Source organism: Phasianus colchicus, chromosome 4 (assembly GCF_987193195.1).
Source record: "Phasianus colchicus chromosome 4, bPhaCol1.hap1.1, whole genome shotgun sequence".
Taxonomy (NCBI): domain Eukaryota; kingdom Metazoa; phylum Chordata; class Aves; order Galliformes; family Phasianidae; genus Phasianus; species Phasianus colchicus.
The window spans coordinates 64,759,542-64,781,955 of record NC_143439.1 but is presented as its reverse complement, the minus strand read 5'-3'; the positions used below and the strand labels follow the sequence as shown (position 1 = coordinate 64,781,955).

Here is a 22,414-nt window from a genome sequence, read left to right as displayed (position 1 = left end):
ACCTAATTGGGACCTGATTCTATAATACATTTTAGACTAGGGAGTTAGCCAGGTGTCTGGAGTCCCAGTTCCTTGGAGTAGTTCCTTGGGGTTCCATAGGCAAATGCAGTGCTGAAGAGTGGATTAAAAAAAGTCTTTAGATACATCTAAGAGACAAACATGTATGGCCATAAGCTACTAAGCAGCCACAAATTTGCATTCAAACTTTCTTGATAGTTCAGATATTATGTTCAGATGTGAACTTGGGGTTCAGCTCTTACAGCTCTTGTTGCCCTGTAATTGCAGTGCTGTTAGAGATGAACCAGGTGGGATGTTGCTTTACAAAAGGTGAAATGTTAGTTCTGCATTGAGCTCTGTATGTGCCATTCTGGGTGGACAGTGGGTACAGTCAGACATCTGCAACAACCATGGCTCCTCTGAAGATTATAGCCATGGCCTCCTGCTACATATATAGAATCATAGAACCTTTTGAGTTGGAAGGAACCCATGAAAGTCAGCTCCAGTCCAACTCCCCTGCAATGAACAGGGACATCTACAGTTAGATCATGTTGCTCAGAACCCCATCCAGCCTGACCAATGCTGAAATGGAAAGAAATCTTATATTCACTCATCTGAAAAGTAGGATTCTCAGCACTGCTATTCCAGGAACGTAGAGGTGTACAAAGCATAGGGCTTCGTCAGAATGGCTTTTTGCTAAACCAGCTGTTTAAACTGTTAGGTCATATGACTCTAAATCTTCTCTTTCTAAAATTCTGTCTTTAATTGCAACTTGGCCCTTTAAAGGAAAGCATGTGGATGCAATTTATATGTGGCAAAAGAGGTTAAATAGCTTCGTATTTGAGTTCACCTGCTGCAGCAAGGAAACTGCAGGAGCAGTTACATCCTTGTTTTTTCCATGAGCCTTTGACATTCTAAAGCTCACCATTATTGTAATCTCTGGCTTCTGTGTGCTTGGAGTCACCTTCACAGTGTTTACTGAAGTTAAATGTCCTGATCAGAGTGGCAGAAGGCGTCAAATGAATACTCAGAGATTTGGAGAGCTTCTAGATGCTGTGCATCTTGAAGTCATTTTGTTTATGTTGGTTGCTTTCTGTATTAATTCAAGATTTACTTTCCATAGCCATTATTTCCTCTGAACTTGTTAGAAACAAGCATTCTATCCAGGAGAGAAGTGCAGTGGGTTGGACTGAGACATGGGTTGTGCTTTCCCTTCCTGCTGCTGAACAGCCAGTAACTCTGGACATAAATCACATTCAGTAAAAACAACTAGAATGAAGGCATAGTCAGAATGAGAAGGACTGATCAGACATGAGGCTGAGCATATTTTCTACTCAGTTCTTGACAGAAAATGTTGGGGGCTAACTCAGTTGTAGTCGACCATTTCTGTTCTGAAATGGTCATGCGTCCCCATAGCATAGACATTCAAAATATGTGAGGGTGAGAATTATGAGCTTTATTGTTCTTAGTTATCTTTATGAGTTATGTAGAAATTGGTAAGATTCTGCAGACAAGAATGCAGTGTTTAGTGCTGATGGAGTCTCTGGACCTGAGTGGTCTGGCACAGGGGACGAGCACATTGAAACTAGATTATTGTTATGGTCCATTTCAACCTAGGCCATTCTATGATGCTATAATTCTGTGATTCACTTCAGGGCTGTCTCAACGGTTGTCTTCTAAACTCATTATTCTAATGGAGGTGCCACATCCAGTGCAGCAGTCAGCAGGTTTCATTGCTGTTAATATTGTGAAAGCATCTATAGGCCCCCATTGTAATCTCAGTGTGTTACATTGCATGGGGCTGTTTATGCTCATCTTAATTTCTTTTCAAAGTAAGCTTTCAATGATCCTTGAAATGGTGATGTTCAGGCCGGCTCTGGGGTCCATTCATGCTGGTCAAGAATGCAGAAGTTCACTGATTGCTCACTGAGTGGTAGGTCTGGTGATGATAACACTTGACCATGGAATTGATGGTTTCACTTCTTCTTCCAGTTGCGACACCAGCAGTGGAGCTTGGTGATGGAGAGCGTTGTGCCGTCAGATCGAGGAAACTACACCTGTGTTGTGGAGAACAAATATGGCAATATTAGGCACACGTACCAGCTTGATGTTTTAGGTGAGATTTCATTGTTTTCCCTTGGCAGCTGATCTGTGGAGATGCTGAACAGGTGTATGTATGGTAGGATGCAGGAAGCAGGAGCCTGGTTTCTTTCCCAAATAACTGGAGCCAAGAGGAAGCCTCCTTTTGACCAGCAATTCAGTTTCAGAGTGTGATGAATAATGTAGCAGGCCTCGAGAGGGACCAGAGAAGGAAAGGTGTGAGCAGGGCTGAGATTTCTGTTCTCTTCTCTGTGGTTCCTCCTTGTTTGGTTTGAGGAGCACTGGCTGGTGAGGTGGGCAGGATACCTGAGATGACACTCCCAGTCTGCACCCTTTCTGCTGAAAAGCGAGGAGATTTCCTCATCTGGAACAACTCCTGCAAGATCACTGTGAGCTGCTACCACTGAGCAGTGTTGTCTCTTTCCATCATGAGCACTGAAGGATGCAGAGAGGAGTCCTTGCTGGAAGGAGAATGGGATGGGTGAATTCACGTATTCCTCTTCTACATTTTTCAGAACGGTCACCCCACCGACCAATCCTGCAAGCAGGACTCCCTGCCAATCAGACCGTTGTGGTTGGGAGCAATGTGGAATTTCACTGCAAGGTCTACAGTGATGCCCAACCTCATATCCAGTGGCTGAAACATGTGGAAGTCAACGGCAGCAAGTATGGACCTGATGGGACACCCTACGTCACAGTGCTGAAGGTTGGTGCTCGCTCCTTCTATTTACTCTCAGGGCATCCCTTTCTCTGCCTTGGTCTCAGTGTTAGAGAGACCAGCTACATTGTGGGGTTACTTCTAAGAGAAGCCCACTGTCTTGTGGCAAAAGACATTAGCACTGAGTAAAGGTTCTTGCCATCCATAAAAATTTATAGATATGTTCATAAATAAGGTGTAGACTAGCAGTGCAGTGAGAACCAGAAACCTTCGACAGAATATGCTCAATACCACAGTTCCTAGAAGGGTGTTTATTATTTAAATCAGATTTTTGTGAGCTCCGGGTTTCATTTTATATGATTGTTTCATGTCTGTGAGAAAAAATAATGAGAATAAGCCAAGGATCATTGTTGGGATTGTTCTTTTCTTTAAGCCTGTGCAGTGGAATACTCTGCTTTTGGAGGGGGAACAGCAAAAATGTCCTAACATCAACGTTCCAGACTCTTCTGTTTGCCAGAGATAACACAACTACTGTAGTGGCATAGATAAGCAAAGTGGTTGCAAGGGCTGAGGCAACTGTGAGAAATGCAGCATTATAAAAGGGAAGCTGTCAGATTGTATTTGACCTAAAATTGGAAAAATAACCCTTTTTTACTGCTTCAATGGAGGTATTTTCAGGGCTTATTAAAACGAAAGGCTCCCAAGTAAAACACATTCTTTCCTTTTCCAAGTACGCTGCAGCGCACATGTACTAAATAATGCTCAGCTCCCAGCACCTGAGAACCACCAGAGCCTTGTTCCAGCCATGAACATTTGTGAGCCATGCTGTTACCCATGCTCAGGAAAGCCTGTATTTTATTGAGCAAAAACTCACTTAGTAAAACTCCACATTGCAAATGCTTTCTAGAAAGGGAGTTTCCAGGTTGCAGGCAGAACAAAGCCAGAAAGTCTGGTTTCTCCTGAGCCAGTGCAGATATAGAAGTAGGGAAAAAAACATTGGACTTCTAAGCCCCCCTCCTCCTCTTTTTGTTTGATAATTGAAGGCATCCTGTGCTTGTGTATATTAGAACAGTGCCAAATCCAGTTTTTCTGCCTCTGGAAACAGATTCTGTCCTTGCAGCTTAAAGCTGAGGCTGTCCTCATGGACATCTCCTGTGCACATCCTGCTGCACACATCCTTCTTTCTCTTTGTACGAAGTTTTGTTGTTTTTTTTTTTTTTTAAAAACAAACTTATCAGACAGCATCTACAAAACTGTAACTCAGCCAGATGCATGATAATAAAAGCCAGAGACCCTGGAAATAATTACACAGATTGAAATAACAGATCGGTTGGAAGAAATGGCTGGAGACAGCTCTTCAGGATTGGCAGCAGGCGCTTCTCGCGAGTTGATAAAACTTTTTATTTTCTGTCTGTGTCTCCAAATGTGTTTGAATTATGCATATTTGAATTTCCCCCTGGTTTCACAGCCTAGCAGCAAGCTCTGAATAGCTGCCTGTGTCACATGCCATCTTGCATAGTCTCCGAGCTCTGTGTGTGGTCCCCATGGGATAAAGTGGTACCTTTTGGAAGTTCGCAGAGCCGCTGCGAACAGTGCCTTGTGTCACAAGCACAGGCTCCCATTTTGCTGTGGCAAAGAACATATAAATAGTCCATATAAATAGCGTTTTAAAATTACGTTGGAGCGGCACCGGGGTGGCTAGGTAATTAGAATTGCCAAATACCTCCTCTTCTGTGGACGCATTCCTCGAAGGGGAGCACGGGCAGGCGTTTAAAAGCAGAAGTTTTGTTTGGTTTTATTTTTGCTGAATAGGACCAGCACACGTCTATTTACTACTTCTGGTTAATCAGGAATGCTTTGAATTGTGTTAATGCTGGCATCAGCACTGGGGCACGGAGCATTTCCATTTTGGGATGCATCTTTTGTGTGCCAGTCCTGGGCCTCCACAGAGCTGTAGCAGGCCCAGCTTTGCGGGGATTCTTTTCTGGGTTTTTTGGGTGTATCTGCTTATTTTTTTTCAAAACAAAAGATGATCTTGCTGTCATCTTCAGGCCTGTCCTTTGGCTGCATGGACTTGTTGACCTTATGTCATGCAGTGCTTTTGCTTTCAGGCAGGATCCTCTTTAATGGCCTTAAACAAAAAGAGGGGAGATTTAGGTTAGATGTTAGGAAGAAATTCTTTACTCAGAGGGTGGTGAGGCCCTGGCACAGGCTGCCCAGAGTGCTGTGGGTGCCCCATCCCTGGAGGTGCTCAAGGCCAGGTTGAATGGGCCCTGGGCAGCCTGATGCAGTGAGGGCAGCCAGCCCAGAGCAGGAGGTTGGAGCTGGATGATCTTTAAGGTCTCCTCCAGCCTTAGCCATTCTACAATTCCGTGATCCTGGCCTTGCTGCAGGGTCCTGGTAGTGGTCCTTCTGACCGCAGCTCTTGAGAAAGGGCCCCCCACTCCCAGCAGCATGGTGCCTGCAGAGATAAGGCTTTTTTATCAGCCTGCCCTTCCCTCCTGCTTTTGGGAGATTTACAGGAGCTGCTAAGGGGCAGTTTGTATAGGAGGAACATCTCAGTCTCCATCAAAGCAAGGAGAGGTGCCCAGCACGTGAAATTTCCCCATAAATCTAAATCGAGGACAAAACCCACCCTAGACCAGATGGATAAATTGAATGCTGTACTTTCAACCCATTTTTCAAACAGCTCAACAAAACCAAGCCATCACCTGCGCCAGTTCCTGAAAGCCAGGGCTCATTTGTGATCAAAGGCAAGCCCTTGTTCTTTGCAGAATGCTAAACTCATTCCAATTTCAGGGGGAGGCTGGCAGCACGGTGCCCAGGCTTTGTCAAAGGCTAAATTGCACGTTCTGCACTGAAACATGCCTGGTTTAATTATAAACAAGGCAGCAACAGCAGGCAGGCACATTTCCCAATTGGTCAGGACAGGCAGACCTTGCAGCATGTGAGTCTCAGAGATGAGATCAGGTCAAATCCAGTAGTGTTTGCCATCAGGCATAGACACAATGGCTCCATATTGATGCCACCTCTGGGTTTGGCTTCCAATAACCTATGAGATATGTCAGCCCCATTGATTTTAATGGGCTGAGAGCCACACACAGGATCAGGCCCTGAAAATGGAAATCACTGAGGTGGGGCTGGAGAACATAAGAACAAAACTGAGGAATGCAGTTGGTGTATTTTCATTTCCAGGACTGAAGCTGATACTTTTCTAGAGTTTCCCCAAGCTACTACTGAGGCCACCCAAAATAGTTGTTTATTTTCAAGCAAAATACAAACAATTGTTTAGGAACAAACTGATGTGCAGTTGTGGCAGCGTGGAAGAAGAGAAGTAAAACCCTGCTTAACAGTCCGAAAGCTTGTTTGATTTATGTGCGCCACTTTATTTAGTAAAGAAGAGGCTCCTATAAGCAGTGGAAAAAATTACAGCTAATTTCTGAAAGGCAAAGTCAGCAGCGAGTTTCAGACCGCCACTGCTTATATTTTGTTTCCAAATTCTATTTTGGAATCTGATAATTGAAACAGTATTTGCCGAGCAGAGTTGCAAACACAAATCTCTGCTTAAGCCCTTTCTCTGGTGCTCCTGTCTGCAGAGTTATTAAGGAATTGCTGTAGGGTCTTTATTGTCAGATGGAGAGGTGGGAAACTGTTCTGTTTTGGGAAGAAATGGCATGTTCCAGCAGCAGGAACACCAGCGAAGGGCAGGAGGGTGACCTGTGTGTGATTTGGGGAATTCTCTTCTTTGCCCAGGTCCTGGGTAGGTTGTTCATCACAGGGTGATGTGGGGATGTTGCTACAGCCAGGAGGAAAATAGGCTTGAACAGTCAATCCTAGCTAATGTAGGTTCGATTGAGGTATTGTTTGGTTTACTGAAGTTCAGGTTTCTGTCTATTCCTGCAGTCTTGGATCAGTAAAAACGCTGAAGCCGATGCTAACCTAAATCTGTTCAATGTGACAGAACAAGATGAAGGAGAATATCTGTGTAGAGCCAACAATTTCGTAGGCATAGCCGAAAAGCCATTTTGGCTCCACATTCGCAAACCAAAACCAGGTAAACCACAGACTCTGTCCCAAGGCCCTGGCAACTGCAAGAATGAGCTATAACATTTTAAGAAGCTAGTGATTAAAATTACTATTCATTTTGTATTACACCCTGTCAACTGACGATGAATGGCTTTATCTTATTTTCTTGCTATTTTTTTTTTACAAGAATGTAACGCCTATACAGCAATTGCCATGGAAAAATTCCCACAATAAAATGACTGTCAAATTTTGCTATCAATCCTTCATGCTTTTATTCCTTTCCCTTCCTTTCAATTGAGTGCTGATAACAGAACTGCATGCTAATGACCTGTGACGTTCAGCACTCTGGAAAACCAAGCTGTTGCAAGGTTTTGCATCCAAAACTGATACAGTCATTGTGGACTGTCTTCTGTCCCTTGGAGAAGTAATTGGGAAATAAGTCATATATTGGCTTGTACAAGCAAACACATTAAATGGAGAGCAGCACAGTGTGCTGAACTCTCTAGTTTGACTCCAGCTGTTGCATCCCTGGGGTGTTTGACACCTTGTGATCAGTGATACTGCTGTATCAGAAGGTGGATGATGGGTTTGAAATGCTCGTTCTGAACATCATTCTTTAAAAAAACCAAAGAAACAAAAAACAAACAAACAAAAAAAAAGGGATGATGCAGTATTCTTAAATGAACTCAATGTCTGTGTGTTCATCTGATCAGCACTTGAGTCTTTCCCCACCATCTCTCCCCGCCTGTCTCGTTCCCTTCCATCTTTCCCCATCACTTTCTCTCTCTCCTACCCTGTACTCACCTACTAACCAAAGTCAGTCATATTGTGGGGGCAGTTTTTCATTTGGATGCTTTTGCTTGCATGCTTCTTTAGTGGGACAGAGTAAGAACCTGGTGAAGGGAACTTTTTTGCTTTTGACTGCAGGTTGCAGAGGGGAATGAATGAATATATGTGGAAGATCGGCCAATAGAAAAACAACAACAAAAAACACTTTAATCTGCTTTTGAAATTTGCCTGTGGTGTCCTCACACTTGCTGGGAATGTGGCTTATTCTCTTGTTTTCCTTCTTTCTATATGTGTGTGTTTTTTTTCCCCTTAGACAGCAGGTGTTAACACAACGGATAAGGAGCTAGAGATTCTGTACTTGCGAAATGTTACTTTTGAGGATGCTGGGGAATATACTTGTCTCGCAGGGAATTCTATTGGGTTCTCACATCACTCTGCTTGGCTGACGGTGCTACCAGGTATTTCCTTCTGTGCTGGCCTCTCCTTCCCTCTCCAGGGTGCTCTGACATTTGCTTTAGAGATGCCAGGTTCCTGCAGACATGTTACCCAAGGAGGACCCTGTCTGTGATTTGCTGTGCCAGTGGCAAATTGGCACAGCAGAAGACCCCTGTTGCATACTCACAGCTGACAGATTTTGCATTTCATACAATCATAGAGTCATTATGGTTGGAAAAGAGCAATAAAATCATCTAGTCCAACCATAAGATCATCTAGTCCAGTCATTTCATCCCAGGGTTTAAATTCTTACTGGAATAATGATATAGAATGGTGTATATCTTCTTAGATGGTGATAACCCAGAGGTGCTCACAGCCTCTGCATTTGGAGGCTGTCATTAGATACCAGAATAGACATTTTGGCTTCATGTGCTGCCAGTGTACTCAGTGGGAGAAGAAAACTCCTCATCAGACGGTCCAGGGCATCTAAAACCTGCACATACAGTGGATCAATTTATGGAGAAACCTTTCTGTTCAACCTCATATCTCAACCTAAAATCAGATGCATAGATGGTTGGTATGAGTGCACCTATCCCCTCCTTTAGCATTATTTCTGCTTCATGGACAAGCAGGCCCAGACATTGATCTTAAACAGAAGGTCCATCAAAGAAGTCATCCATGGTCAGAGCTCAGGAGCTCAGGCTTCTAGTGCACCAAATGCCACAGCTGAAAATGATGAAAGCTGTTGTAGACTTGAAATCTGAGGCCCGAGTGACCTCAGTTTTGTGATCCATTCATGTGCAAAGCTCTCACTGACAATGAAGTCAGCACAGAATATGCAACAGGACTGGTCTGCCTTCAGAAGGGGTTCAAGGCTGTGCCTTCACCTGCAGGATCTACCTCTAGCTATGGGGGCAGCCCAGGAAAGCACCAGCAGTGCTTCCACGTGGAAGCTAAGTGAGTGCTATGCCTTGCAAAGGCTGCAGCAACAGCCCTGAAGTATGTTCTTTACTGAAAAGGCACCCAGATTGGCTTACCCAGTTGTAAACCACATTTGTGTCTAACTCAAAAAAACATCTATATTGAGGTGTGTTTAACAATGAGGAACTTTGGCATCTCTAGTCTTCGCTTTGTCTGTGTGGGTGATTTGGTCTTAAATACTTCTTCTGGGTCTCATGCCTGACCCTCTGCAGGTAGGATCTGCTGGTCTTTTCTCTGTTCATTTGCCAGCTTTAAAATAGCTAATCTGATCCTGGTTCTGCTTCTGCCATCCACTGGATGAGAAATCACTTAATTTGGTTAGAGCACTAATATCTCTGTTATTTAAGAATCTGCTCAACCTGTCTCATTCAACCATTAGATTGCTTTTAAAATGTATGAACCCATGCCACCTATTCAAGCAAATTAAAATGGGAAAGAAGAAAATCAGCTGAACTTTACAACGAAGTCAGCCATGGAAAAGGACAGCCATCTGTGCAGCAGCAGGCTCCAAAGCACTGCCTTCCACAGCAAAGGAGGAGCAGAATCCAGCCCTCCTGGGGAAACCTCTGCTTTGAACCTCTGCGCTCTCTAAGGGAGGAAATGGAGCAGAGATGCTGTGATCCCAAGAGGTCCGGGAGCCCTTTCCCATAGGAAGAGGTTGCCATCTGGCACATGGGCACACCTGTGCTGGTGCAGCCCCCATGGTCACCCATGGCTGTTTCTCCATGTGCATCTTGGACATCAAAGACCTGATTTGGAGCCTGCTGCTGCAGGTGGAAAAGCTCCCACTGACTGCAAAGCATGGATTTAAATGAGACATTAGCAAGCTAATCAGGCTGGCATGACTTCATTGTAAAGTTTTCCATTGCTGACTGTTCCTCTGATGCTGATCTACCTTTAGGGGACAGAAAACTGGTTCCATCGTGGCCCTTCTTCTGTCCTGAAGTGAGCAAAGTGCCTGTCCTGAAGGGAACAGTTGAGAATTGCAGCTGAGCCTTGCTGGTCCCAAAAATACATTGGTGGAAGGTGACCAGCCACTGCTGATGGGCTCATGGGCCATCACCCTCCTGGCTCAGTCACCTCTCCAAGCCATACCCTCCAACAGAACTGAATTTTCACAAAATAATGACATAGATATCTGCTGTGAGACTTTTTCCTTTTGTGGTGTTTACTCCTGGGTGCCCTTTGAGCCCTTTGGTCCTTCAGAGCAGGCACTGATCTGATGGAGATCATCATGTGAGGTCCAGATGCGCTCACCAGAGGTGCCAGATCAGCAAAGGGTAGCAAACCCCCATCCTGCAATCCTTGCACATCCAAAGCACCCCGTAACATGGTTTGGATGTGTGGAGGAAGCAAGATGTGGTTCAGAGGGACAGACACATGAAGGTGCCTTCAGTCTAGAGCAGTGGTTTTCAACCTGTGGGCTGAAGGCTCTACAGCATTATGTCAAAAGACAGTAAAAGCGTCCCAGGGAAAGGCAAAATAATATTTTTGCTGCAGCTGCATGTGGAAAACCACTGGCCTAGGAGGGTCACCCCACTGGAGTTAGTCAGAACGTTTGTGTGGATAAGCAGGTCCTCCCCACATTCTTTGTGCTGTGTGTGTGTGGTTATGGACAGGCAGTGCTGGCCCCACCTGACCGCTGTCTCTTGTCGCCCTGCAGCAGAGGAGCTGATGGAAATGGATGATTCAGGCTCAGTGTATGCTGGCATTCTCAGCTATGGCACTGGCTTAGTCCTCTTCATCCTGGTGCTGGTCATTGTGATTATCTGCAGGATGAAAATGCCAAACAAAAAAGCCATGAACACCACCACTGTACAGAAAGTCTCCAAATTTCCACTCAAGAGACAGGTAACAGAAAGTAGATACAAGATTCCTATTCCCCCCTATGTTCATTCCTTTTTTTTTTTTTTTCCCCTTGCCATTTTCTTTATAGGTGAGAAACTCTACCAGAAGGGCATTGTCCAAGAGCAACATAAGTTGGCTGCAGTGTAGGAGTTTATTGCCCTTTTATTCATTTGTTTCCATTTCAGTGGAGCAGTACCTGGTGGCAGCTGCTTCAGATTCATGAGCAGCTCCCATTGCTCACAGTGCACTTGTGGATGGCACAGAAAGCTGATCTTGCGAGGGAACGGTTTGATGCTGATAGAGGTGTAATTTGGGGAGCAAGAGGCTGTTTTCACTGAGGTCATTAGCAAACTGGAAACCATTTCTCATAGAGGTTCCTCTACTTCCATGCAGCTAGAGATGCTCTGCCACATGTAATTACAAAGGGGCTGGAGCAAAAAGCACTGTGTAAAACCACATAGGGAAGTATACAGATGTCCCAGCTTTGACTTCAGGCATGTGGTGGCCACTTGCCATGCCAGAAGAGAAGTCATCCCATAGCCTGTCATGCACACCCAGACATGTGTTTGGAAGCAGACAGAACAAATTAATTCATTATTACACAGCTGCCAAGAGTCTTCCTTGCAGGAGAGCCCTGGCTGACCTGTCTCTGCTTTCCACCAATGAAGAATCTGACCATGTTTGCCTAGGTCAGCAAAATTTTGCAAGGGTGGGGGGCAGTGCCCATGTAGAAATTACCAGAAAGGCGTCAGTGTACAGAGCTACTTCAAAACCCAACATCTTGAGCACATTCTCACGTGCTTGGGATACAGTTGGCAATAACACTTAATTTGCTCTACCCAAGCAGGTGTCGTTGGAGTCCAACTCTTCCATGAATTCCAACACACCCCTGGTCCGGATCACTCGTCTCTCCTCCAGCGATGGGCCGATGCTGGCCAACGTCTCTGAGCTGGAACTTCCTCCAGATCCCAAGTGGGAATTGGCACGCACTCGGTCAGTCAAACCCACCAGCAGGGTCCCCATGCTTCCTGGGGGTGTCACCTTCCCAGCACTTGCTAACACACCTGCTTGTTCCTCCCTCCAGCCTGACCCTGGGGAAGCCGCTTGGTGAGGGCTGTTTTGGCCAAGTGGTGATGGCAGAAGCAATTGGGATTGATAAAGACAAGCCAAACAAGGCCATCACGGTGGCTGTCAAGATGCTAAAAGGTATGGGGAATCTGTGGAGGGGGGAGCATCATATTGTGCTCAGGTTTCCTCTCTTCCCCTGTCTTTTAAGTCCTTTGTACAAACAGATCCAGTAGAAGAAAGCAAGAAGAGCCAAGAGCCACTTTTCCACTTCACCCACGTAGCCTCGGGGTGAGGGCTGTCTCCTTGGAGAGGATGTAAAGGCGTAAATCCCATCAAGAGAAGGGAATGGGAATTAACTCAGTTCTTTGCCAAGGGGTAATATGATCACAGAGAAGGAGGGAAAGCACCTTCACTTCTAGCCATTTCCAGGAACCAGTCTGCTCTTTTCTCCCTCCATAACCAAAACTGGCTATTGCAGCAACAGCTTATGCAATACGCTCAGCTGGAGCTTACAGAAATTCAGCTGCAAACTCCTTCTGCCCTCTCATTGAATAACCTCAATCCAAAAGTGAGAGCTGGAAGGGAGCCCAAAATGGGGAATGCACGGGACACCTCCATAGGAGTCCTTGTTCTTCATGCCTAGACAAAATGACCAGGAGTTCCAGGAGTTCAGCAGGAACAGGCAGGGCAGACACTCTGGCAACATGTAGCCCAGGTCTGAGGTTACATAGCGTGGCATTTTTTACACAAAAACATTTCTTATCAGAAAAAAAATCTTTAGATTTCTTTCAGTCCGTTCTAAAGTTGTTTTTGGAAGCAGGAACATTTCCATCTCTTCACATCAAAGCATTCATTTGAGGAGATTTCCACCCATTTTTCTACTTCTGTAGAAAATGTACAGTTTTCCATGCAGAAAAATACATTCTTTACACTGTCCCCCATCCCAGCTCTGACCTTCCTGCAACCTTAACTTTAAGCCCCTGGACATAAGGGAGGAAACAGTCATAGAATCATAGAATGGCTTAGATTGGAAGGGACCTTCTCGTTCCAACCCCTTGCTGTACAGGGGATACAATGCAAGAAAATTATGCCAAATACCCAAACTGGTTTTTTTTCTTTAATATCTGTCAGGATGAAACAGAAGATGACCAGTATTCTTGATTTACATATGAGCATTTTTCTCATATCTCATTTCTCTTTATTCTGTTTTTCTTTTTGAACTTTTTTTTTGATAGTAGTTTTTGTTCCTAATTTGAGACTTCTTCCCAAAATAGAATACAAAGAGTGACACGTTTTGCATATTCGTTCCCCATCAGTCTCTGCATGTCTATGCCACAATTGTATTAAATGCTTAACAAAACATTCATTTTGTTCCTCTCTTGCTCTCTGCAGATGATGCCACAGACAAGGATCTTTCAGACCTGGTCTCTGAGATGGAAATGATGAAAATGATTGGGAAGCACAAAAACATTATTAACCTCCTTGGTGCCTGTACGCAGGACGGTATGTGCTGTCAGGGCTCAAGGAGCTGTTTCACATTCCTGCATCCACAGCATTGGTCTTAGTCTCCTGCATGGCTTTCTGGAGCTATTCTTGCCCTGGATAGGACCAAACCACTGTATTTGATCGGTGCTGAGAAACTTTTCCTCCTTCCTCTGGCTTGCTTGCAAATCAACTGTGTGGAACTTGTCTGGGCACTGCTGATGACCAAATAGCTCCTGCCTGTTTCTGATGTGGTTTGGCTCGAGTTGCACCTTTCCCCGAGGTCCACCTCTGTGTCTTTCTCCTTTTCTCATAAGTTTACAATTACGTCCTGGAGTTTTGTGATTATTTAATTGCTGGCTGACTGTCCAAATTTACCCAAAAGATGAGATTTAGAGTTCAGCCTGAGCCTATGTCTCTTCTAGCTGCTGATGGTGCTCTTGCTTGCAGGACCACTCTACGTGTTGGTTGAATACGCATCGAAGGGGAACTTGCGGGAATACCTCAGGGCACGTCGCCCACCTGGCATGGACTATTCCTTCGACACCTGCAAGCTGCCCGAGGAGCAGTTGACATTTAAAGACCTGGTTTCCTGCGCCTACCAGGTGGCCCGGGGCATGGAGTACTTGGCATCACAGAAAGTGAGTTGAGAAAGCTCAGTTTTGATAAAAACATTGGTCATAGAATCACAGAATGGTTTGGGTTGGAAGGGAACTGAAAGCCTACCCAGTTCCAACCTCCTGCTGTGGGCTGATTGCCTCCCACTAGATCAGGCTGCCCACCTAACCTGACCTTGAGCACTCTAGGGATGGGGCATCTATAGATCTCTGGGCAGCCTGTGCCAGGGTCTCACCGCCCTCTGAGTAAAGAATTTCTTTCTAACATCTAACCTCAATCTCCCTTCTTTTAGTTTAAAACCATTCCCCCTTGCCCTATCATTATCTACCCATGTAAAAAGTCAGTCCTGCTTGCAAGTTTCCTTTAAATACTGAAAGACTGCAGTTGAAATCTCCTCAGAGTCTTCTCCAGGCTCAAAAGCCCTTGAGAGGAGACCCATGTGTTCAAAGAGAAGCAGTGCTGTGTGTGTGCAGGACATCCTCAGGCTTCTCCCTTTGGAGGCCAGATTTTTCATTACAAAGGATCTTAAATTTTTTTGCGAAAGGCTTAAGCTGTAGTAACCTGTTCCTATGTGCAGGTTCCATCCATGAGACATGCGGCTGAACCAGTCTTGCTGTCACCTGCAGACCCTTTAGCATCTCCAAAATGCTAACAAAAAACACAAACAGCCCAGACCTTGGTGCCTGCCCTCAGCAATTAAGCATCTGCCACTTGTAGAATTAATTTATTTTCAGGTCGGGACTCAGCCAGCAGTGGTTTGGGTGAACATCATGCAGAGTTGTGAGCTTTCACTTTGGGAAGCATTACTTTAGTGTCAGGAGTTCCATATGCCCCGACTTCCCCCCCCCCCCCAACTCCCTTGTGAGATTGCTAAAGATAAAGGACACCCAAGAGGAAGCCAACATCCCTTTTGCTGCATACGTGTTTGTGGTTGCAGCCAGCATGTGTAGGCTCATAGCAAGCAGAGATGGCAGTGGATTTGGCACATCTGTGCCCAGGATGCTCCCTGGGGAGTGCTTTGTTGGCATATGACTGCAGTTCATAGTGGTGGTTCGCAGTGGCTTAAAGCGCTTTCTGCACAATGTTGGCTACTTTAACTTTTTTCTCAGCTAATGACTATGATGTATTTTGGGTAAATTGGGGATATTTTAATTAATTTGAGGATTTTCACTCCAAATATCAACCAGCACTCCTCTTTGTGGAGCAAATGCATTAGAGACAAATTAGTATTAGTATAGGCGTCTACAGAAGAGGAAGATTTGATTTCTTACCCCTGCATCCCTTTTGGAGAGAAATGCTGCATGGCCGTGTCAGTGCTGAGGCTTCTGATGAGGTGTTGCTAAGAGGTGGCTCCCACTGAGCATGCATGATGAGGCGGTGACACAGAGAGCCAGGAATTAAGCAGTACTCACAGCTTTATGAGCTTGAGAGTCAATGAAACGGCAGCTCATAAACCACACATTGCTGTTAGATCCAGGCTCAAGCAGCTAACAAGCCCTTATTTATTGACTTGCTCACCTTTCACAGTGCATTCATCGTGACTTGGCAGCCAGGAATGTGTTAGTCACTGAGGACAATGTGATGAAAATAGCTGATTTTGGCCTTGCTAGAGACGTTCACAACATCGACTATTACAAGAAAACCACCAATGTAAGTACTGAACTGCCATGCACATGCAGCTTTCTTTCTCACAAGGAACTGCTATCCCTGCAGGAAGTGGCCCTCACTCCACATCTCCCTTTCCAGAGGGTCTTAGGGGAAGGAAATCTGCTGTAGCCCACCTGGTGAAGAGCCATAGGCAGGCTGGTCCCAGTCATTCTCCCACCATTCATTTTCTTCCTAACGGATGTTGCAGTTGCTAGCAGCTGGTTGAGAGATTGATACTGCTGTCAGATAGACTCTAGGTTAAGAGAAGCCAAGATTTTTACCAAAGAGAGCCTTTTCTAGCTGACTGCTCAGCTGTTCATAAAGGTCCCAAGGAGCCAACCTCTGGCTCTTCCAGAATCCTTTTGAGACAAATGTCCCCTTTTTGTGTGTTTCTGGAGCTACCTGGCTTTCACGTATTTCTCTCTGCTTTTTACAACAGCTCCATGGCTCCACTACCAAGGGTGAGGAGATGGTCTCAAAGCAGTTTAGATTTTCTGTAGAGTTTAGGATCGAAGAGCAGGAGAGAAGACCAGTGTCATAGTTCACAGCCCTACAGCAGCTGTGAGTTCAGAGCAGCCCATGATACATCCCTCCCCATCACTGCCACAGTGCAGAGCATGAAGCACTTCCCAGCACTCCACAGCTTTATAACTGCAAGGAGTCTAAATGCTCAGGCAGTTCTGCAAAGCCCACCAGCCCATGCTAATCCCTTGCAATATCATAACATGATTTTGAGAAAATATTGGGAATTTTTATTCCAGCTAAGATGGATTTCCCCTGTTTGAACTGCAGTGTGTAGCTGAAAGTGTAACCCCATTTGTGCACTCTGCTTATGTCCCATCTCTAGCTGCCTATCCTAATGAAATGAAGGGTAAGAAAGAACAAAAACCTCCCATAGCCAAATTACACCTCAGCCTAGCAGCACTCCTTTCTTGGACTCCCGGGGCTGGTAAAACTAGTATTTGTTGGCTCTTTTCTCGAATGGGACAGGCATGTTTATAACCCTGATGCAGAATGGTCCCCTGGAAACCTGGGATCAGGGCTCTTTTTCACTCCAGTGGGATCAAGATTTGATTCTTGGAGGATCTGGCCCTGGTGAACACTTTTGGAAGTTCCCCCTGTAGTTCAGCCTAAGCAGGATTTGGGCTATGCATCACATTGTTTTCTTCCAATCAAAGAGATGAAAAGTGTTGTGCCATGCTCTGCTTCAGTGCTAGGTGCATATGTGAGCAATTGGTGTAGTTCCCATGCTAAGATTTAGATGCTCTGATATGTTAAACCTGCCTTGGCAGGGAAGTACGGTTCTCTGCAGAGAGCACTTACCACAAAGATTGTCAGCAAAGATCCAGGGATCAAATGCTGTAATCTGTTTATATGTGGCCACTACTGCTTTGCGCAGTGACCGGGAAGACAGATGTGACTGTTAATGAAAATGTTTCAAACTGGATTAGAAAAGAAGATTCAGATGGTGCCGTTGTGGCTGGGGGAATATGCTGATGGGATGTTCCCATTGTCTTCCTAATCACAGGGTCGGCTGCCTGTGAAATGGATGGCTCCAGAAGCATTGTTTGACCGGGTCTATACTCACCAGAGCGATGTGTAAGCATTATCCACATTTGAAAATAATAATAAAGTGACAGCAAAATAAGCACTATCCCAAAGACAAACGTACTGCTAAACTCAAGCTCTGTCCAGGACACCGGGGGATGAAAATGCAAATGAATCAATTCCAGGCTGCAGCTTTGCACACGTGGTTCTGTTTTACTGTTATCTGGTTGCTTTTAACCAGGGATCTCTAGTAAGCTGTTGAAAAATTACTGGAAGGCAGGCAGGTATTTCTTGTGTGGTTTATAGGTGAGGAGACTCATTCTGTAGGCTGCTCTCTTAAAGACTGCTCTTTCGTTTTCCTGACTCGAAGGGAAAGCAGTTTCAGCAGTTTTCATCGCATCTGAACTTCACACGGACCAAAGTAGCTCAATATGCACACACTTTATTTCAATATTTGGTTAATAATGGTTTTTTTACAGTAATTCAGCAGACAGGCTGCCTGTTCCCCAAGGCTTGCCACTTGCAATTGGACAAATGAATCATTTCTATTTCTGTAAATTTCACATACTTTGGCTTTATTGATCTTAAATCATAGTTTCCATGCTTAGGTAATGCTGCATTGGGCATGACAGATAAATCAAAGCTAGAAAACGGGAGAGAGAGCATGCCTGAAACAGAGACAGATAATCCCTGTTTTTAAAAAGAAAATGAAGAAGGCAGAAGATATTTTTGAAAAGAGGACTTTTAACCGGAGCACAGCTGCAGGAGTGGAGTGTGTAACATTAGTGCTCTGCTGATTTTTGTTGGGGTATTTTTCTCTCAGCTTGGCCAGTGAAATGAGTGTTGTAACAAGCAAGTTTTGGTATCAGCTTGCACAATTAGTGGCCTGTGGTTCCAAGCCTGCGATTCAGTGAAGCTGTGCATGAATAATTTGATTTGTTCCATTCAGTGGAGCTGGTGGAAGACCTAACAAAGAGCTGGGGGTAATAGATGGGCTGTCACCTATCTGATTAAATGCTCATTTCAATTTCAGACTTGGTGCCTGGGATTTCTTTGCTATTGAGTTGGATCAGCAGAGATCTCCAAGTAACTAGTAAAAATGGCCTAGGCAATTAGTCATGCTATTGATGACTTTGTTAGCTATGCATGGCTGCACAGAAATAAAGCAGAGCAGGGGGAAGGGGATATTGGGGGAATGGGGGGGTGAATGTGGAGGGAAAAAAAAAAAAACCTCATTGAATTTTAAAGATCTTTCTTTGGTTTCCAGCTGGTCTTTTGGAGTGCTACTATGGGAGATCTTCACTTTGGGAGGGTCTCCATACCCGGGAATTCCTGTTGAAGAACTCTTCAAACTCTTGAAAGAAGGCCATCGGATGGATAAACCCGCCAACTGCACCCACGACCTGTGAGTGGAGGGGGGTGACCCTTTCTCCTCTTCCCATCCCCCTTCCCTCTGTGGCCACAGACTGCCAGGGCCAAGGCCAGGCCGTGCTTTGGGCAGTTGGGGTATCACGTTTCTTCCTCATTCGTTGGGTGGCAATTTGGTGTGCAGATCTGGCATCTCATCCTTAGGGCAGGCCCTCGTCCTGCTTTCAGATCACATGCACACGTGAGGTGAGGGCTCCACAAATCCCTCCTCCCGTCCCCAAAGTGAGGCTGCAGTCTAACATCCTCCTTGCCCCGCACCTCAGGGATGCCGTCTTCGGAGTTACGACCACAGCCCATTTTGTATCCCAGAAAATGACATAATTATACTCAGTTCCTTCCTCATTACTTCAGCTCCAGTGACTCCTCAAGCCAGCCTGAGTGGAGGAGGCTGTGCCTACCCGTGTTGGAGGGGAATTGCAGCCATCCCCTCAGCGCTGGGCTGCCTCCCTGCTGCTCCTGACATGGCAGCAGGGGGGCTGGGCTATGTGGTTCCCCTTGCCCATAGCTTTTTTCTTAGGCAGACAGAATTCTAGGGGTGAGCCTCACAGTAAGTGATGAGCACTGCCATGGGTGACAGCCCACCTTCCCTGTCATCTTCCTGGAAAAGCTGGAGAGTTGGGCAGAGAAGAACCTGATAAGGTTCAACAAGAGCAAGTGTAGAGTCTTGCACCTGGGGAGGACTGACTGCATGCATCAGTACAGGTTAGGAGATGACCTGCTAGAGAGGGGCCACATGGAGAAGGACCTGGGTGCTCTGGTGGACAGCAGGTTGGCCATGAGCCAGCAGTGTGCCCTCGTGGCCAAGACAGCCAGCGGTAGCCTAGGGTACACTAAAAAGAGCATGACTAGCAGGTCAACTGAGGTGATCCTTCCCCTCTACTCTGCGCTGGTATGGCCACATCTGGAGTGCTTTGCGCAATTCTAGGCTTCCCAGTTCAAAACAGATAAGAGGTACTCTAAAAATAGTCCAGCGAAGGGCTGCAAAAATGATTCAGGGCCTGAAGCATCTCTCTTATGATTAAAGGCTGAGAGATCCAAGGCTGTTCAAGCCTGGAGAAGAGAAGGCTGAGAGGGATCTCATATGTATCTAAAATTCAGGAGTCAAATGGATGGGACCAGTCTCTTTTTGGTGGTGCCCAGCAACAGCACAGGGGGTAATAGACACAAACTGGAACGCAGGAAGTTCCATAGAAAACATGAGCATGAACTTTACTGTGGGGATGACAGTCATGGAATTTGTGGATTCCATGGATATCATGGATAGGTCATGGAATCTCCTTCTCTAAAGCTTTTCAATAACCACCCAGATGCTTTCCTGCTCAACCTACTGTAGGGAACCTACTTTAGCGGGGAGTTAGACTTGATGATCTCCAGAGGTCCCTTCCAACCCCTGTGATTCTATGCCTGGCAGGTACATGATCATGCGGGAGTGCTGGCACGCCGTCCCCTCGCAGCGACCCACCTTCAAGCAGCTGGTGGAAGACCTGGAAAGAGTCCTCACCATGACATCCACTGATGTGAGTGTGGTGTTGGTGTGGGAATACAGGGAGGGGTGGCTTGTCTCCAAGCACGCTAACGGGTCTGTCCCCCTTCAGGAGTACCTGGACCTCTCAGTGCCCTTTGAGCAATACTCGCCCGCTGGCCAGGACACCCACAGCACCTGCTCCTCAGGGGACGACTCGGTTTTTGCACATGACCTGCTGCCTGATGAGCCCTGCCTGCCCAAGCATGCACCCTGTAATGGCGTCATCCACACGTGACGGCCTCCCACGGGCAGATGGATGGACAGACAGGCAGTGTGCCCACCCTGGCGCAAGCGCAGAGCGCCGAAGACAAACCCATAGTGAAGGATGTTTCCATGAAACTGCTCAGTGATGCCAGAGGATTTTTGTTGTTGAGCTGTTCAGGGTAAAAAAAAAAAAAAAAAAAAAAAAAAAAAAAAAAAAAAAAAAAAATTAAAACAGATCTTTTTTTTTCCCCCCGTTTGCTGTATAAAAAGTCAAGAAGCACTGTTTGGCCTGAAGGAACTCATCTCTTGCCAAGATGATCTATCTTTGTACGATTTTTTTTAAATTTTTTTTCTTTATTCCTAAGCAGAATGTTAAACCTGAGGGCACTGCCCTCCCACCTGCGCTTGCTGAGCGCCAGAGTAGCCAATCTGTGCCTACAATACGAAGAAGAGGAAAAAAATCTTCCTTTTTTTTTAAAAAAAAAAAAAAGAAAAGCTAATGAAAAAAAAATGTAAAGAATGTAGAAATTCTTTGCTTATGCAATCTGTACATGAACCTTTTTGGTGGAGCTGAAAAGCCACGTTGCCTGCAGGGATTCATATATTTATAGAAATATCTATATTTTTGTTGTCGTCGTTTTTATAGCTTCATGACCTTATTTCCCAGCTACGTAGAAGGAATCTTTTTCAGAAGAAGAAAAATAAATAATACGCAAATCAAGATGGAGGAAGAATTAAAAATTAAAAAAAAAAAAAGACAGTCAAGTCATCCTATAGGAGGAGAGCACCGCCTGGCCACTGGCCATGTCCCGTAGGGATTGCACACCCATGTGGCATCTTGAGCTGTGTCCCAACCTACAGGAAGAGCTGATCTGGAGAAAATCCTGCTTTTTGGAGACGGGGGTTTGCATACTTTTGCTTACAAAGGGCAAGTTGTAGGGGAGAAGCTCCTCCAGCCCTTGGCACCAGCGGTTTGGCTCCATCTACACGCAGTGACTTGGAGAAAGAAGTTACGGGTACCTGTAGGCAAGAGCCTTTAACTTATATCAAAAAGGTTTATTCCAGAGAATCTGTGTATATATCTATAAATATATCCTGTATATATATAAATAAATATATAGGGGAAAAGAAAAAAAAAAGAATGTATAATACTAATTCAACATAAAGCAGTACTGAGAGAGAGTCTCAAAATATGAGCATTGCAATCTAGGATATACTGATCTGGGTGAAAGAGAAGAGTTGTGTTTGTTTTATATCTTCACAGTTTTGTTTTAAAAATTGTACGTTAACATGTATATTTGTAAAGTTATTTATAGACATTAACATATCTGTTCTTTGGTTTAAATAGCGTAGCGTTACTGTAAACTTTAAATTTCACCAAGTTTAAGGGTGTTTTTTTTTTTTTTAACTTATTAAAAATGGAGAAAAAATATATCAATCAAGTTTTTCTTTTGTGTTTATGGGAAATATTGAAAGAATGTATAGATGTACAGTCCTTTAACAAATTACATTTAATGTTTTATATATATATATATAATGTATTCATTAAAAAAATATTAGTTTATCCTGGATTGCAGTGAGCAAAGGTAAGTTTATTTTTCAATACATCACCAGTGGTTAAAACCAAACAAATAGCAGAGAGATGGTTTTTACGTATTTCAGAAAAAAGAGGGCCAAGATTTCTTCCATCACTTTAACCACTGTGCATTACGGGGGCGTGGGTGTTTATTTTTCTATTTTCGAATGAAGGTATTCTTTGTGGTCCAGTCAATAAGTAGCACGCAGCAAAGCAACGTGTTGACTTTGGATGACGCGCATTAATTTTTTTTCCCCCTGTGCCAGTAACGTTGTATTTTGGGTTTAAGAAACACCGTATGGGCAAAATAGCAAGAGGAGTGACATTGTTTGCAGGGGAGATGCAACGACTGCATATTTCTTTTGCATTTAACACATTGAAAAATGCCAGTAATGCCTAGTTTTCTGTTTTTGAAATGCTGTGCTTTTTTTGTTCCTAAATGTCAGACAGCAGTGAAAAAAGAACCTTCACGTGGCTCAAGCTG

At 44.8% G+C, this 22,414-nt stretch overlaps 1 protein-coding gene across 2 annotated transcripts in view; it reads left to right on the top strand.

The window, feature by feature from the left end:
• Window positions 1-21,771, top strand: part of FGFR3 (fibroblast growth factor receptor 3) — a 49,896-nt gene extending 28,125 nt beyond the window's left edge. Inside the window, exons 5-17 of one of the 2 annotated variants that reach the window (XM_090139776.1) lie at window positions 1,990-2,113; window positions 2,613-2,803; window positions 7,884-8,028; window positions 10,650-10,837; window positions 11,682-11,827; window positions 11,919-12,040; window positions 13,295-13,405; window positions 13,835-14,025; window positions 15,530-15,652; window positions 17,178-17,248; window positions 18,465-18,602; window positions 20,037-20,142; window positions 20,221-21,771. In XM_090139776.1, coding sequence (XP_089995902.1) covers window positions 1,990-2,113; window positions 2,613-2,803; window positions 7,884-8,028; window positions 10,650-10,837; window positions 11,682-11,827; window positions 11,919-12,040; window positions 13,295-13,405; window positions 13,835-14,025; window positions 15,530-15,652; window positions 17,178-17,248; window positions 18,465-18,602; window positions 20,037-20,142; window positions 20,221-20,385 — 1,821 coding nt within the window. In that variant the 3' untranslated portion in view covers window positions 20,386-21,771. Of the gene's footprint in view, window positions 1-1,989; window positions 2,114-2,612; window positions 2,804-7,883; window positions 8,029-10,649; window positions 10,838-11,678; window positions 11,828-11,918; window positions 12,041-13,294; window positions 13,406-13,834; window positions 14,026-15,529; window positions 15,653-17,177; window positions 17,249-18,464; window positions 18,603-20,036; window positions 20,143-20,220 lie in introns of both variants that reach the window. The other variant, XM_031588274.2, reaches the window with a different exon arrangement.
• The last annotated feature ends 643 nt before the right edge of the window (window positions 21,772-22,414 follow it).